Consider the following 17,610-nt stretch of genomic DNA (forward strand, 5'->3'; position numbering starts at 1 on the left):
TTCTCTAGGCCAGCTAGTCAGTGCCCACAGGTTTGATCATGACTGCTTTATGCCCAGAACATGGAAATGCAGCCAAATCTCTTTGGTTATGCTTCAGCAGCTGGGAAGATGAGTCCTGTATAATCAGAAATCAACTGCAGAATGGTAATTTCGGTTTAATGTTTTTAATGTGCATTTACTGTATTGTGCTTTCAGGAAAGCTGAAGATGTTGCGAATACAACATGGGGGCATGGCTTACAAATTGATATAATTAGGAGCTGGTCTGATCAGTGCTATCAATGTCAGCACATTCCAAAGAAGGCAGGGCTGTTCATTCAGGTTGGCTTCATGTGTATTCTCTCAATTTGAAGCTGTGTGAATATATTTTATATTTTCCAAATGTATCTGTCACATCCTACCTTAGTGGTGACAGCATATCACATCACACTGTGTCTCTGTCTTACTGTATCTACAGTGGTGTCTAATGAATGCTTCTGCACAAAGGCTGTTGTACACTGAGCAGCTGAGTGAGCTCCTGTCTGACTCAGATGCTTTTTGCTCAGCCCTTTACCTCTGCAGTTTATGGCAGTTTCCCTCCTGCTACAGCGTGGCCAGGTTGTGCTAACCCTGTGTCTGTTCTCAGGGCAGAGGAGGATGCTGAGATGCTCGTTTCTACAGCTGTACAGCACAGAAACATTTCTGCAAGCTTGAAGCAAAGGGGCTATTACATGGGAGGAGGCACTGAGCGCTTCTGGGCAGGCAAGGTAAGCCCTGGCCACACGTGACCAGTGTAGCAGAGCTTTAAACCCTTTGCCACAGCAGTTTATGCCCACAACATCAGTAATGTGCAACAGTCCTTTATATCTTGAGATGTTTTTTGTATATTCCTTGTGTTGCAGTTGCTCATTTGCTGAGTTTCCTCAATGAGTTGGGCAGCTTTTCAGTTTTAGCTGGTTTAGTAATCTTTCTTAAAAGGCCCAATACTTCAGCATTGCCAATCAGGAGGAGAGCCTCTTGGTTGTGCTAACTGAGTTTGTGCCTGCCTGAGTGTATTGACTTCCTGTCATCTCTGAGATTAACTTAAAATAATTCTTGCTGTTAGTAGCCCTTTCCAGTTTTCCCCACTAGCTTTGTAGGTTGTTCATGCTGTGCTTTTTCTTTTCTAACTTAATTTTTTTTCTTGTTTAGAAGAACCCTGTTGATATGCAGTATTAGGATCTCTGCTGGAAACCAGTAATATGTTCATTCTGGCTGAAATATTGGCTCCCCACATCTCTGACTGGCTCCTCAGGAAAGGGTAGAGATAGATACTGATATCTCTAGTTACTCTGTTGAGGACCCCACCATTTTGCAGAACACTGAAGTTGAAAGTTTTGAAAGTGTGAAGTTGAAAGCAACAAGGTGCTTCCTGATTTCTAACTTAAAGCACTTAAGCATAAGCTTGCCAGCTCTGTATGCCTTCAGCTAGATAATAGAAGTACGAGAGTTGTTTTATATTTAAGCCAGCAGATAAAAGCGGCCTTTTGAAAAGTGGAACATTCCTTTAGAAGGAATCACAAGCAACAATCAGCAGCTTTTAAGGTGGATGGCAAAAGTATGTTCGTGAAGACAGATGTGGAGGCTTGTTCTGTGTTTACATAGAAGCCCAAGTGAGTGGGTTTGTTTCTTTGGCTAATAAGTTGCTTTAGTTAATATTGTTGAACCTGACTGGCATACTGCTATGTTGTGAAGTGCAGTAGCAAAAATCATGGAAAGAGTTGCTCTATGTTGTAAAGTTATACAGTAGCTGAGGTTTGGTTTCTGTGTCTGTTTTGCCAAGGAGGTGAATTCTCCCAGTGTCTTTGGCTGATGTGGTTTGCTTTATTATCCACACTGGATGGGACAATGACTCTTCCCTCTCCCAGTTATGCATGGCAAAAGAGCCCAGGAGAATTATCCAGTTGGTAGCTCATTAAATAAGTATCTATCTAGGCTCATGACTGAGCATGAAGTTTCTCATGGCACAGAGTTAAATGTTACAAGGGAATAAAATTCTTCTCACTAAATTATAGAGAAAACACAGTAGGAGGTATTTTGTTCAGGGAATACAAGCTATTGTCCTACCCTTGTCCAGAAGGCTACATACATCAAGCAGAAGATGTCTTCCTTACATTCCAGCTAAATCAATGTTATTTCTTCCAGAACACTGCTGCTTCCGTTTCTAGAGATAAAAAAACATAGCTCACTGTCAGGAGATAATTCCTTCTCTTGGGCTTTCTGTCCTTGACCAGTAGTTTTTATTTTTCTTAGACAAGGAAGCTTTTCTTTATCCCTGGAAGATTAAATTGTCTTGCTGGTAGATCTGCCTTACTGAAGAAATGGAGGAGGAAAAGCAGATAGGGAAGAAATAGAAAAGAAAATAATTTCAAGGTATCTTTATAGTCTCCTATTGTTAGGATGTCAATTACTACCATATATCACCTACACAGCAAACTTGTCATAGCTTGGGGTATCTTTTTTTTTTTTCTCCACCTAGTAGAAAATGTATCAGCTATCCATATGAAATATTTTTTATTGTGGGATTCATCTTTTAAGTATAGCCGTGATGCTCAGAGGGATTTAATTTTTTAACTTCCTATTCAGAAGGATGAATGTTAAAGATCATAGTTTTTTAAACTCCAGTTGTGCATTTCATGGGAATAATTGAAGAAAACTACACCCTTTTCAGCTTTTTGAGTTGGCACAGTTCTTGTTTCAGGTGCTGATGCCTCACACTACAGAGAGTGGTCAAGAATGGCAAATCCAGCAGTGCATCTGTAACTGGGGGCTCTGATTTAACTGTAACACTCCTTTTGATGAGTGCAGAGTGCTTTGGTTACTCTGCATGGATTCTCCAAAACAGTGTTTAGGAGTAGAAAGAAGCTTCAGGATCAGAGAAAACCCCAGACTGGCTCTGTGAGGGGCTGACAGGGGGCACACGGCTGGCACAGGGTGCGCTCGGTGCCCCGAGCAGCGGCGCGGTTTTGGGGCTGTGTCAGGGGCTCTCTTTGCTGACAGACACTGCTGGGTGGGCAGCTCTTAGCAGAGGGCTTTGCCTCCACAGCAATCAGACATCCAGAGCAGCAGCAAAGAAGGCAACCACTTATTCACCAAATGCATCAACTTGCAGACCTTAGATACAGATCTTCCCTTCTATTGCTGCTGTGGGAACAAGAACTGACTTGTGTTCCTTGGAGCCCTGATATTCATCCCACCCTAGGAAGGAGGGGCAGGTCCATCACCACCCCCTGGCAGTGCTTGTGTGACCCTCTGGGAGCAGCTCCTGTCCTGAATGCTTTACTTTGGAGCTTCAGCAGTGACTGTGGCCAGGAAAGGTTGGTCAGGAGGGCTCCCAGCTCTCCCTGGGGCAAAGGGAGGATAATGAAGGGAGCTAAAAGGTGAGAGGTGTCTGCTAGTTCAGCTCTCCCTTGTTCAAATTCTCCTTCCTTGATCCACCTAGTTCTTATGTAGAGTCAGTCCTCTAGTCCTTTCAATTAGAGCTCCATCCTACTTTTCTGTCCCTTCCAGTTTGTGGATTTTAATCCTTTCTCAAGTCTGTTTCACTTGTATTTCTTCTTTGCTTTCATGACTCAGGACTTTTTTCACTCATTTCCTTCATGCTATGTCATTTCTTGTGGCTGGAACGGTGTCCTCCTTTTCTGAAAGGAAGCATCAGTCCAGCAGGAGGATTAAAGGAGATTTTAAAATAAATTCCTAGGGAGTCTCAGAAACTGGAAGAAAATGGCAGCAAGTTTCAACTTGAGCGAGCTTTATTTCTGTATTGTATAATATAATTCATAATGTTGTCAATATCTGTAAAAGCATAAAGAAAAGACAGCAGTAGCAGTTAAAAAAAATCAAAAGCCCTGTACAGGATGTAAAACTAAATTTCAAAATACTATAGAAGAGGAGGAAGGGCCAGAACCCCAAGGAGCAGGCTATTTGGTAAAAACAGCTTTGAAAAGATGTGAAATAAAGCCAAAAAAGGGAAGAAGCTCCCCTAAACCAGCAAAAGAGAAACCCATCTAGGACAGTTTAACTGAATAGGTTAGGAGCTGAAGAGGAATGGAAGGTTAGGCAGTTTTTGTTTACGTTGTACACAGAAAAAATAACCACAAACTTTCCTCTGGGTAAAGGAGACCAGAGAAGCACTGACAATTCAGTTTGATTATATTGCTTAGACAGTGTTTAAAAATACACAATCTCTCAGCTTTTTCCTCAAACTTCCTTTCTGTCTTTAAATAACCAAAAAAACCACAAACCACCACAAAATATAAATTGCAAAAATGCGCCATAAAAATGACAGATTTTTCTTTAAACTTACTCTTAGACGTTAGATCACAAATTCTCTTCTGCTGTAATGAACATCATTAAAACCATAATGTTTCCTTCTATGCCACCTTGAAAAGTAAACAATTCAATGGATAACTATAATTATAAAATGTTCCATGCTCCACTCTCATTTAACACTACATTTCATACCAGCTACAGCTGCTATTACCAGAAAAAGATTTGTGTAACCTCTGTCAAATTTCCTACAAATGAAACTTTTTCTGCCACCAGTGTGGACCTACAGCTTGTAGCATGATCCTAGTGCTTTGAAGACTTATGGCCTTTGCTTGAAAGAAAAGCAGAACTGAATGAGATTTGATAGGAGTACATCAATAAAATAATAATAAATTTCATCAAAAGACCACCACATTTAGTTTATTTGTCATAAGCATGGTTATCATCATCTTATCATAAAGATTATTTTCAGGTTATAGGAATCTGCCTAACTTCCAACTTACATAGCAACGTTATTCATTTATTTATTGAGACCAATAATGGTTTGTATCTGGTCTCGTGTGTAGCAGTCTTTGCTTCACTGCATATTGCAACTGTTACCTAAAATGTTCTGCCTTGGGCCCGTGCTGCATTAGGCATGGGTATGTTGGAAACAAGGAATTCTGCTTCCAGTTACACAGCTAAGCACGTAAGGAAATGGAGAATCTTTCCATTTCCTGTAAGAGAAGGGTTGCTGTTTCCCAGTTAGCGAAATTGTTTTAAATCTAGGACAGGTTTGATTTGAGAAGTGATGATGAAATCTCAGACAAAACAATGATTTTTAATTTACGATGTGTCAGGTTATTCCTACGTCAGGGTTGTTACTTCTGCTTGGGCCCACTTTCCTCTTTTGCTGGTAGGATGTTAGGTGTGGAAGGCTGCTGCATATTACTAATATTGGGGTATTCAAGACTTCTTTCCTTATCAAATAAGCAAATTTAGTAAGGTTTGCCTTTTCAAACCTCAGATGTTTAATTTTGCTGTTGTGTTTCCACAATGGCATCTTAGTAAGCTGATTGGTTTGATTTGATTTAATTCTAAATGTTGTTCTGCAGAAACAGGGAAATGGAAGATATCTATCCCAGGCTAGAGGAATAAAGACCAAGCTGTGTGACCATTCCCTGGTAGGCCCTGGGTGTGTCAGATCTGTGAGTTCAACTCCAGAGACCCCTGATGGAATGCTCAGCTCTTACATGATACCACTTGCTAATGGGAACTGCCCTTGCAGAATTCTGTTAGCATAGTAAAGTATGTATTGGATAAGAACAAAACCAGCTCGGCTTTATTATGTGACTTGCATGCCTGCTAATGAATAGAAGGAAGGCACACACCTTCATGAACACAGAAATTTAATATAGTCTCTTCCTGGAGTTGTACCTGTGGGACTGAAAGTTTATTTCAGCATTCCAAGGGCAATAAAAATCTAAATTTAAACTCAAAATGTGCTCAAAAGATTACCCAGAGGCTGTGAACTGTTCAAACTTTGTTTAGGTCATAACTGCTTATGTAAAGTTAGTTTATACCAGCAAGTTAGGCTTTATGTTTTTGGGCAGAACCTCTGTTACTAGGAAAGGCAGAGCAAGTGGAGGGGATGCATCTCAAAGTTCAGCTCTGCTTTACTATTGCATTTAATTCAGCTCTTTGCTGCTTAGTGCAAAGCTGTGTGGAGAGATTTGTAGCTCTCAACCTTCCTTGTGCAGACACTTCTAAATCTATTCTGATCCATTATCCTTGTTAGACATCTCAGATATTTGGGTTTTCTGAAAGGGAGAGGTGAAGAAGATGCCAGGTGAGTGCCTGCTAGTCATAAACACTGGAAAGGCTGAGTATGAGCAGGAACCAACTCCTCGCCAGTGGGCCCTCACTTCAGAGTTTCACTGGTCCATTGGGTCTTGTGAAATCTGTCAGCCTGATTCTGCAGAACTGAACATTTCAACTTTTCTTGGAGCAGATATTGGTGAGAGTGGCTACAAGATATGAAAAGTGCTGTGTCTGTTGCTTCTGTGAGAGAAAACTGCAAGTTTTCAAGCATTTAAAATACAGTTTTGGGGAAATAATTGAAGTTAGCAGCCATGTTTATTTAATCTCAGTTTGTTTATTCTTTGAAATAGTTCTGCTATGGGAAGCATGCCCAATATTTAAGATATTTGATATCATAACAAAGATTGAAGAAGACTAATTTACATAAAAATACCACTTATTATTTGTGAAAGGTCAAAAAAAGTTTCAATATGTTGGAAGACTAATATGCATAAGATGTAATCTCCAAAACTGACAGTCTCTAAAAGTGCAAATAAGTACACAAAAAACCCAGCTGAAGAGAAACCCTTGCATTTTATAAATAATAAGATATTAAAAAATCCTCTAATATGTGTCCCTTGATAAAGGTTTCAACTTCTTTTTGTTTCTTCTGCACCTTGCCAGTCCCTGTTTCCCATCAGCCCCTGTTTTAGGTACCTCTGTCTGTTTTACCTGCCTTCCCAGATGTATTTAGACCTCTTTTCTTCTTTTGATATCTGTTTCACCATGACTATTGCATCCTTATAATTTCCTATACTTTTTGCATTCACTGGCATTCAGCCATTAGCATTGCTAATTTCTTTCCAGTCTAGAACAGTGTTTTACTACAGTAATAGAGTCAGTCCATTCCTTTGGGCACTGAAATTCAGTCAGTTTTGTTTTGGTGAGTACACACTCGGGATTTCCTCTATCTGTTGTCCAGATTTCCAACTATCACAGCCACAGCTGACTCAGCTTTCCTGAAAACACCACATAATTTATTTTCTGTGATTATCTCACTTCATACATACTACATTTGTAGTTTCGTTGTTGATTTTATTAAAGCATTTTTATAAGATTGTTTGTCTGCATCAAAATGGCGAAAGCAAATTTTGCCATTTTGGTGAAGTCATGAGCAAATGTTAGCTATTCCTAGAATGTGTGCCTGCATGTTTCTACAGTACTTACCACCATGATCTTAAAAGATAAATATTTACTACTCAGTAGAACTATTAAATGTGGATGTGCTAGAGCTTTTTGTTGCTGGCTTGGATTGTGTTCAGAGTGGATAAACATCTAGGTGCTTCTTATTCTTCCCAAGTTTATTTAGGCATTTATGAGGAAAAAAAAAGAGGTTTTTATGTCTTAGTTTCTTTTACATGTGTTATTTTTGCTTCAAACTTAGTAGTCTGAGAACTCCAAAAAATACAAATTTTCAAAGCAGATGAAACATCAGTTACAGGCTTAGAGGCTTCTCTGGGACAGAGCTGTTTCCTCTAACTCACTGAAGACATTGCTTCAGGGAGCAAAACATATATTTGTTCTCCATGGCACTTCATTATTTGGCTTCTTTGAAAGACCCAGTTTGGGAGCTGGTTGCTTCTGACTGCAATAGCAGTTGCTGCAGTCCAGATGAAGGATCTGACTGTGGTGCTAGGGTATGTGACACAAACATTAGTATGGATAACACTGTTGTTATATGGTAAACAACTTCACTCATTTGCATGCTACACTGATAATTTGAGGCTGTTGGTATTGTAATCAAATATTCATTTATTTTCAGCTGCATGGCTTGCAAGTAGTTGCAAGAAATCCAAATTTTTTGGTTTCTTCATAATAATTGTGTAGTATTTATATTGTGTGCTCTTCTGCATAATCTCACTGATTTCTTTTTGCTCACAGGGCCAACAGTGGCAATTCCCTATCTTTTTAGATTCATTATTCAAGAGTGAACACAAACAAGAGAATTGTACAAATGCAGCCATGTGCCCAAGAATGGCACAGATTGGCAAAGGCCTGGGTAAATGTCCTACCAGCCACATGCACGTTTTACCAAGACTTCATAACACCTTTTGTTTTTATGTGAACATGGTGTGGTGCTACCTACACAGTCCCCAGGAAATGTATAGAGGAGATGTAGTTACTACTTGCCATTAAAAATTGCAGAGCTTCTAGAAAAAGAAACAAATTCAGCTTTAATATCTCTTAAATAATATTATAGTAATTAAATTTTAATGTGTAAGTTCTTTGTATATCATTAGTGGTATAGTGCTGCATATATGTGCCTCTTCAGAAAACAATTCAGTCCATAATCTCATAATGTTGATTCTACCTGGCAGTTTTATTTGAACTTAATTTCTTTTTCGCCTAATACTGTTACCCCAAGAGTTATGAGACAGGCATCAGCTGACAGCACCAGGGGAAGGATAGGTATTGACGACAGCACAAAAGCAAAAGAGGAGGAAAAAGAATAGCTATTGTAGCATTTATCAGTATTCTATTAATAGTCTGTTCAGACACAACTGTGGAATAAAACAGACATTCATACTGCAATTTCTTGCAAAGGTTGAAGCTATTCATCTGCATGGTTACAAGACAGAAGTCTAAAGCTTCCAGGTATTATAGCTGTTTCACTGTATTTTTATAATCAGAAGAAACACCTTAAAAAGCCATTGCCTTGGGTGTAAATACTCTACCCCATTCCCTTTGGAAGGAATGCAGATACAGCCAGCCATCTTTCCTAGAGTGGTTTTTAAAATAGTGTCTTTACAGTTTAAAACGAAACTATAGCCAAATACTCCAAGCAGGGAACAGGGCCAGGAGTCTTTTAGTTTAGGACTCAACTGACCATACACAGAAGTGGACAGAAAGTCCCCTAATGTTTTGCATGTTTTTTATCGTTTCAGTGAAGGAGAATGTTTTCACTGCATGTACCCAGGTAGAGATGAGCACCACCGGAGCTTATGTTCCTTTTTACTGCACAAGAGGCAGGAGCAACAGGGTGGGAGACATGCTCAGAGACAGCTGCCAAGTCGGAAACCCACCAGACCTGCTGCTCTGGGCATGTCTGTAATGCCCATGGAGAGCTCTGTAAGTCTGATCCTGGGCAGCAGCTGTACCCTTACCTGTGCTCTCTTTCATGCCTCATGGAATGTGCACGTTTTGGGCTGAGCCAGAACTCCTTATCTGGGTCATGGGCTGGTTTCAGACTGTGTAACTCTGCTGTCCTGAGACACCTGCGTTGGGAACCTGGGGGCTCTCGGGGAGAGACATCTGACTCGGCCTCTGCAGGTGTCTCATTCTCTCTCCTTGATATTACAGAGTTCTTAGGGCAGCTGCTTTCTTAATTAGGCACCTCATCAAGTGTGGTCTGTTAGGGGAATGACACTGGGCTTTGTCACATTGAGAGTTATGAGGGCAAACTTGTGAAAACAAAGTAAGGGGGAATGAAACTAAAGGAAACTAAACAAAACCACACTAAAAAGCAAAAACCACACACAAAATATGGGTCAGGCACTTGTTGGTTTTAGCCCATCCAGGAGCTATTGCTACATTTTCAGAGGGGGCGTTCCAAACTGAAACACAGTTAACATTTTCTTTCAAGTTGATACCCTCAGTTTTTGTCCAAGGTCTTATTACAAAGAGCTCACTTCCTCCTTTGTTACAATGTGATTGTTAAGCAAGGAAAAAGAATTACTGTGAACAATGCAGATTGTCGAAGATGGAATTTAAAAAGATCCGAAATACGCCTGAAAATTGGTTGCAGTTACCCAACAGTTTCCTCGAGAAAAATGAAGAATAATTAAAGAAAAATGTTTGTCACGTACTCAAATATTTCATTTTTGTGTTCATTGTTTTGTTAATTTTCATTTTTGTGTTAGTTTCAATATTTAAGATGTGTAAAGAGGATTAAAAATTACTTACCCTGAACATCTTGAATTTCAAAAATGAACGTTATATTAAAATTCTTATTTTAAAGCCTGATTGAGGAAATGCATAGCATATTTTACTTATTTAGAAAAGTGTTTTCCTACAGCTCTTTAAATTAATGAATTTATCATTTTGAGAAATCCTGGATTCTGAAATGAAAATTGCCATTTAATTTTCAATTTGAATGTTTTATTGTTGCAATTGTAGAACAGAGCTAGTTAACTGGGATCCTTTATAAAACCTATTCAGTCAAAATATTAGGACACTGAAGTAGGTTCAGATTGCAGTAGAGAGCACTTGCTATGTTCAGGATTCTTGGTAGAGAAGGGAAGAAGAAAAAAATAAGTAACTATGTCAGTATTCCCAGTTTTAGGTATAATTATTGTATGCTTTTTACATCACGTGTTCTCCTCTAGTCAGTTGTGTGACTTTAGATTTTGCAAGCTGAGTGAGAAAATTTAAAGAAAGTATTGCTTTCAGGTGAAATAGCTTTCCATGCTTAAAAACTGAGTGATAATTGGATTTTTTTTTTTTTTAGGAACAAGGAGTATTTGGTAACTCTGTAATAATTACACTAAGGTCTCCTTGATTTTGCTGTTTGCACTAGCCAGCCCTTGGAAGGCAATATTTTGTGTGCACGTTTCTGTTGTCTGCCTTGTGTCAGAAAATGCATGTAAAATGCTACCCAGTCTGACACCTACTTTGTCTCCAGTGTTTTCCTTGTGTAAATGACTTCCCAGCTGCATGGAAATAGGAAAAATGTCTCCTGTTTCAAACAAAACTTTCAGCATTCTGGAGGTTATTCTTGAAGTCAATGGGAGGGAATCTAATTGCACTTGTTTTATGTGAGGTGAACCAGCTTGAGAAAGTCTGAGAGAAGAGCTCAGCTCTCCTGTATTTTGGTGAAAGTTTCTGGCAAGCAAAATGCATTGATGCAATTAATACCTCCACTCATGTAGGAGAGATTTTGCAATGCACTTTCTTTCATCCAATTTTATGAACATTGAGATTTTTACTGTCTCAAAATTCTAAGAGGAAGCTTTAGTCTCTTTGGTAGCTGAAGTAAAAGGAGACACTTGAAATTATGAATGAAGAATTTAAAATTTAACATTAAAAAGGTGAAAAAAAACACCCCAGTTACAAGAGAGTAAGCTCTGCTGAATGCACTTTTGTATTGTAATATTTTAGAAATTTCCTCACTAAAGATTTTTTTAACAGAGCAGCATATGAAGATAATTCCCTTTTTTGACATGCTTTACCTTTGCAAAGTTCCTGGGCTGTTGACAGCTACAACAAGACATGTGCTACACTTACATGCTATTAGTGCAGTGGGCTTTGAAAAATGTCTAATGCATTGGCATATCTGACAATTTAGGGTATTAGTTAACAGTAAGTCTTTGTAAATAGAGTGAATTTTAGCTGCAACTGCTGACTTGAGCATTCAGTCAACATCTGCAGTACAGGGCTGAACAACAAATAATGCCATTTTATGCTATAGAGATGGAAGTTGGCGTTATACAGTGTGTATGGCTCAGCCTTAGAGCAATGGTAATTGCAATGTATTGGAGTTTTGCATTGTAATAAAAATAGAGACCATTAGTGGATACCATTTATGTCATTAGTATTTAGTGGCTGTGTGTTGCAGCTTTTTTAGTGCTCATAAAACTGTCTCTGCTTGCAGATATGTGACAGCACTGATGTAAATTTAAATGTTTAGAAATCCATAAGACATAAAATATAGATAGTAAATAGGGGCATAACATTATAGACAGAACCTTAATAATTTGGCACACAAATGTTTATATATTTGCATGCCTAGTGCAGAAATTAGCATAATGGTGCTCACATTTATACTACAGATGAACTTGATTAAGCAAAGAATAACAAGTGAATTAAAATCATGCAGAAGAAGCAAAGAATACTTTCAAGTTCCCAAAAGGGAATTTGTGATGTTGAAAGGTACATCCTCTGCATACATCTGGTGGGATATTGATTTTTCTCTTTATAGACTTTTTACTAGTCACAGCACCTGTTCCACTAACTAGTATTACAGTTGCTCTTAAGAAGTGATTATGTTAATTAAACAATAAAAAAAGACAATAAAGTTGCTAGGAACACTAAGATAGAGATTGGCTGGCACTAATTTAACAATTGTGGGGCCAGCCAGCACAGGCAAGGTCATATGATGTCAAGCCCAAAAGAGCAATATCTTGTCAGAAAACTAGAGGCTGGTGTGAGGGCAGGGAAGGAGCTAGCTGAGGAAACACTTATTTGGAGGATGGGGTAGGAAGGAGTCCAGGAATCTAGCACAGGAGGATTTCCCTAAATTCCAAGTGTTGCACATGAGACAAGTGTGCAAGTCACAGCTTGGGCCTCCCACTATATAAGTTTTGTTTAAGAAATTTGGAAGCTTGTTTGATTTCCATGCAGCAGATCTCTGGGAAAGCTGTCTTTTTCTTTTTTTTTTTTTTTTTAAGGGCTGTCACTTGGATTCTGCTGGCAATTACACTAACACCTTTAAGAGGTTCCCACCAAAGCTGATTTTTCCTTAGGAAGTTGCCACCATGGTTGATTTTCCTTTGAGATTTCTCTGTGCTTTACTGACCCTAGCTTGTGTGTCAGTGACAGATTTGAAGCAAGAAATTCTGAGATTTGTCTTCTGCACACTCCATGCCCATTGTCCCCAGCTCTGACCTTTACATCCTGGAAACACCCTACAGGTTTGTCACAGAGCTCTCAGGGGATTTGGAAATCAAATTATAAAGCACTAAGGAAGAACACAGAAAACTATAAAAACACTTCAGTCATTAGGAGCAAAATGGCAGCAAGCACTGTTAGAATATGAATCCCTCCAATTAATTTTCCTTTCAGAGCACTTTTTGTAACATTTTAAATTCTAAGTTTGTATGACTTCTTTGACAACATTAGTTGTGTCTTCCAAAAGAAAAAAAACCTTTCATAAACCTTCTGAGTCTCTTGAATAAACAATGATAGTGCTCTGATTTTTTTGAATCCTCATAACTGGGAAAGGTGATACTACATTTGCAAAAAGTTTGTGGCTTACATTAATAGTTGTTAAGGTTATAAAATGAGATGCTTTTCAGAAGCTCAAGTAATAAGCAGAAGCAAAACATAAACTCTCTGTACAGTGAATATAAATAATTCTTTCTGTGGCTCCAAGTATTTCTTACAATCTTATTATGGAAAGTGTTAAACTGAAAATCATATTGCTCCTTTTAAAAGCATATTTTCGTCTGTTTATCCGTACAAAACAGACCAAAATGTAAATCTGTAAAATGCTTTCCATCTTCAAAGCAGCTCTTTATATTCATCTAAATTCTGAAATCTTTTTGAAACTTTCATTTTTATTTCTGATTTTTGATTCAGTGTCACTTAGCACATTGAGTGCTGATGGCTTTGAACATACAGTATGGCACAAAGTGATAACTTGTGCCCGCTACCCTGCTGACAGGCAATTCTGAAGGAAAAGTGGTTTTTATGCTGGAGTTTTGGCCGATTTTAGAATTAGGGGAAATATTAAAGAGCATAACAAAATACTTTAATTCCTCTATACACCACTAAATTGCTTGTTGCCTTATTTGTCCAGTTAACAGCAGAGGTTGCTTTCTGAAACTATTTTTCACTAGAATTACTAAACCCACTAAGTTCTAATGCAGGTGACAGGTTTTACAGTAAATAATGGTATTATTGACTGGGTCTGTGCACACTTACAAAAGCATATGTAAAAGGGGAAGAATTTTTGAATTATATATGAGAAATGGGCTCCCTATAATCTATTATGTCATAAGGTAGAAGGCGAAACACTGTTTGGATTTCTGGCAAAACCTGGGTGAACCTGAAAAAATGCTGTACTTCAAGGTATTTCTACTGGAATAACTGGATTACCTGTAGTTACCATAAAACCTGATGCTAAATCTAAGTGTAGCATATTCCCTTAAGCAGGACAAGTAGATGCAATGCTTTGAATTGGAAATGAAAGTTGTATTGGTGGTGCTTGAAAGTATCAGTAGGACTGTGCAAAGCATATTTTCCTGATAATGTGTTTTCCTGTATTTTCTAACACCTATTTTTTAAGGTCTCTCTTGTTCTGACTGCTGGGTGATACCTGGTATCTCGCTGCTCTCTTGTCCTTGGAATGTGTCTTGCAGGTAGGCACTGTATCATCCCAGATTCTTACAGGGCATTCAGCCTTATTAGATTACCCAAATTACTACAGGTCACAGCTGAGATGCATTAGAGGAATTTAATAGGAAAGCTCACCTCTGCTGTTCTTATGGCTTCTTATTGCTTTCATAAGAAGTGAGGGAGATTATTGAAAGACATATTTATAAAATAGCCAGTGCAGTGCAGCTACACTCCAGGTTTATGCCAAATTAGGTGTTGAACCTGAATGAATTTGGGCATCTGCTGCAGTGCAGATTACAGGTCACCCTGTGACCTCGCACAGGTAGTTTGGCCTCCTCCTGCTTTGTTTAATCTATCTACAAAATTGAGAAAAACAAGGACCTCCCTGAAGAAACAGGTATGCATCTGGGTACAACTGCCCTGGGTAAATAAATTATGAAGAAGGCAGAGGCTCAGCTGAAGGAATAATAAAGGCAATATAAGGGAAGGAAATATCAGTCACTTTGTCTCCTATGCACATTTATCATTAACTTAGTGGTGTGTGGTGTGTTTAGTCTCACTGGACTTGCAGCAGAACAGATCTGGGGTCATTGTCTTTCCCTGCAATTCAGTGTATGAGAAGCACTATGTGGTTAGGTTTATTGGAGGGAACATAGGCACAAGCTGTAGTGACTTGTGAATGAATCAATAAAGCATGTTCCTGTAGGTTTCTGAATTGTCTCTTTCATTAAGAATGGAATTGGACAGCAGAAGATTGATTTCTGAGGCAAATCAGAGGGGGTTTTTTAGACCTTAGTTGAAACTGTGGGTTTTTGAAGTAAGAAAGCACCATCAAAAATATTATACAGGATTGAAACTGCAAAAAAGATCATAAATAGTTTAAATTTCCTTTTTCAGAAGATCTTTTTAAACTCAGAATTACATGAGACCTGATCTTAAGCAATGCCCAGAGCTGACTAAATGAGTGGCAAACTGCTGAGGTCCCACAGCTGAGGATCATGGCTTACAGAGTACTGGACATAGTGTTAGTTAAAAGATACTTGGAAGGGCAAACATTCACAAAGAAATGTTACTGCTAAGGTTATAACTGAGATTTGTGTTGCTTACAGCAGCTCTTGACAATGAAGTGTGCTGTGTGATGATTATCCAGGTATGGAACAATCTTAAGTTTTGGCAGAGAGCTGTTTGATTCTGCTTATTTTTGCAGCATCACCATATGGCTGTGAAATTCTGAGGAAACACCTTTACAGATGTGGTTTGTCTAAAACTTCATTTCCTGCATGGCACATCCAGGCTTACTTGAGTGTGGTAGTGCACGTTGACAGTGTTGTTGTAGGGCAGTATAATTTGCTTGTAGATAACAGTGTCCATCTTGGGGGCAGGGCTTTTAGTGCACATATGTGCCTTTATAGCATCTTGAATCAGTTTTACTTTCATGGACAGAAAAGGGCAGTGCTGTATATGCATTTCTTAAGTTTTAATAGGCTCATCAAGGCAAAATTTGTATTTCCAAATCCTCAGGGAAATGGAGAAACATGGATGAGCCACAGTGCTGAGTCTAGACAAAAATTAGCTGAATCTAAATCAAGAGCAGCATCAACAGTAATACTTAGAAGCACAGAGCTTTATTAAGAATTGATAATTTGCCAGGCATTGCTTTCCACATAAGCAATGTTGTAAGATGTTGGCTATCAACATGGAATATGTTGTTAGATATTCCAAAACGAGTTTAAACCAACTAATTTATCACACGATATGTCATCACCTGTTACATCAACTTAGCTCTAGTTTGCATATGCATACCTGCAGAGGATAATGGTGTTTTCTAGTAATTCTCTTGAGAGGCAGATACATTAATTTTCTAGTAATTGTTATGTAATAATTACAAGCTACCTACATGTAAAGGGTTTATGAATTATTCTCTGTGTGGTGCAAACCTGAATCTCGATTCTGCCCTTTTGCCTCCTCGCTGGGGTCTTGTGTAGACATCTTCCCCAGCTGACTGTAGAAGCATGTTTATACCTGAAGGGTGCCCATAAATACTACATACAGAATTAAAATGTTTCTGTTGTGGTGCAGTGATAGATGCTGGTGATACAGGGCCCTAGTCGGAATTTCTAGTTCAATTTTCTGTTATACAATCACAATTTGTGATACTATTTTTGCATTGTTGTGTCACAGTCAGGGACTTACTAAAGATGGGCAAACTCTGCAGGATCTAGAGGCCTGGGTAAGATACCCAAAGTCTCTAGTAGTTTTTCAGAGCTTAATGAGAGGTGAAACTTTCTTTTCTCTCAGTGTTTTCAGGCATAAATCTTTCCCTTTTCAGTGGTGTATTAATTTTTGCAGACTGCCTTATCACCTGGGAGTAGGAGGAAGTGAGCTGGAGGTATGTGCTTTCTGTCTAGAACAGATGTTCATCCCAACATTCTTGGTTGGAATGAACATCAGCAGAAGTTACTAAGGAGTTTTCCAGGCAGGGTTTTAATATGGTCTTTGATGTCCAGAGGAGAATTCAGCCTCAGCCATGTGGGTTTCTCTGAAGTCATTATTAATGGAATAGCCATAGTGAAGAGTCTGTCCCACTGGAGAGTAAGAAAGGAATGAGACTGATCTTTACTCATTGTCTTGTTTACAGAAGGGTTGTACAGCACTCACTGGCTACAGCCTGATAGTTGTCACTCTGGGGGACTATTTTTGTGCTCACTAAAGATGAATTAGTGTACATTATTTATCTTGATTTTCACAGGATCCATTGCAAAGCACATCTAGAAAAGGAAGATCGTTATTCTTACTCATGACAAAGATCTGTCAAGTCGGTGAGTGGTCTGATTGACTGAGAGCAGTGAAACTGCTCTCTGTGGTGGAAGATTTTTAAAAAGAGAGGTGAGTGGCATTTGTTTTCAAAGTTTGACTGTGGTTACATGGCAGAAAATGTGAAATCCGGTAAGTGAGTTGCCCAAAAATTAGAACCTTCCCTCAGAGGTGTGGGAAGGTGCTCTCCGTGTTAAACTAGTCATCATTTCCCCATGAGTGTTCCCAAAAAGAAGTGTATTTGGTCTGCTCAGGAAGAAGAGAGATGTCCTTGATTCTGAATTTTGAGGAATCCTTCATGGTAAAGAGGATAGAACGTAAGCATGCAATGACTTTCACATTTCTGAGTGGTGGAACTGCTCATAGTTTGATGAGTCCAGCTCATTCAGGCCGTGGTGTATCAGCATCCCTGGGACCAAAACATGGGCTGCCAAAGCGCTGTGTGGAGGGAAGGACAAGTCAGTGAGTGGGAGTGACAGGCTGACAAGTTCAGTTGAGAAGTAGGGCAATAAATGTGTGTTGTAATAAATACTAGTGTAAACCACTGAGACGATGGATTTTCCATTTACAGATTAACACTGGAAGCATTTCAATAGGATGTGTTTTACTGAAACAGG

At 38.8% G+C, this 17,610-nt stretch overlaps 1 protein-coding gene across 3 annotated transcripts in view; it reads left to right on the forward strand.

Moving 5' to 3' along the window:
• LOC115496794 (uncharacterized) overlaps positions 1–17,610 on the forward strand; it is a 29,938-nt gene that overhangs the window by 4,154 nt on the left and 8,174 nt on the right. For 2 of the 3 annotated variants that reach the window (XM_072934324.1, XM_072934325.1), the window contains exons 2-3: positions 624–744; positions 16,929–17,065. In XM_072934324.1, the coding sequence (XP_072790425.1) occupies positions 624–744; positions 16,929–17,015 (208 nt within the window). In that variant the 3' untranslated portion in view covers positions 17,016–17,065. Of the gene's footprint in view, positions 1–623; positions 745–14,129; positions 14,203–16,928; positions 17,066–17,610 lie in introns of all 3 variants that reach the window. The other variant, XM_072934326.1, reaches the window with a different exon arrangement.

Source organism: Taeniopygia guttata, chromosome 11 (assembly GCF_048771995.1).
Source record: "Taeniopygia guttata chromosome 11, bTaeGut7.mat, whole genome shotgun sequence".
Classification (NCBI taxonomy): Eukaryota; Metazoa; Chordata; class Aves; order Passeriformes; family Estrildidae; genus Taeniopygia; species Taeniopygia guttata.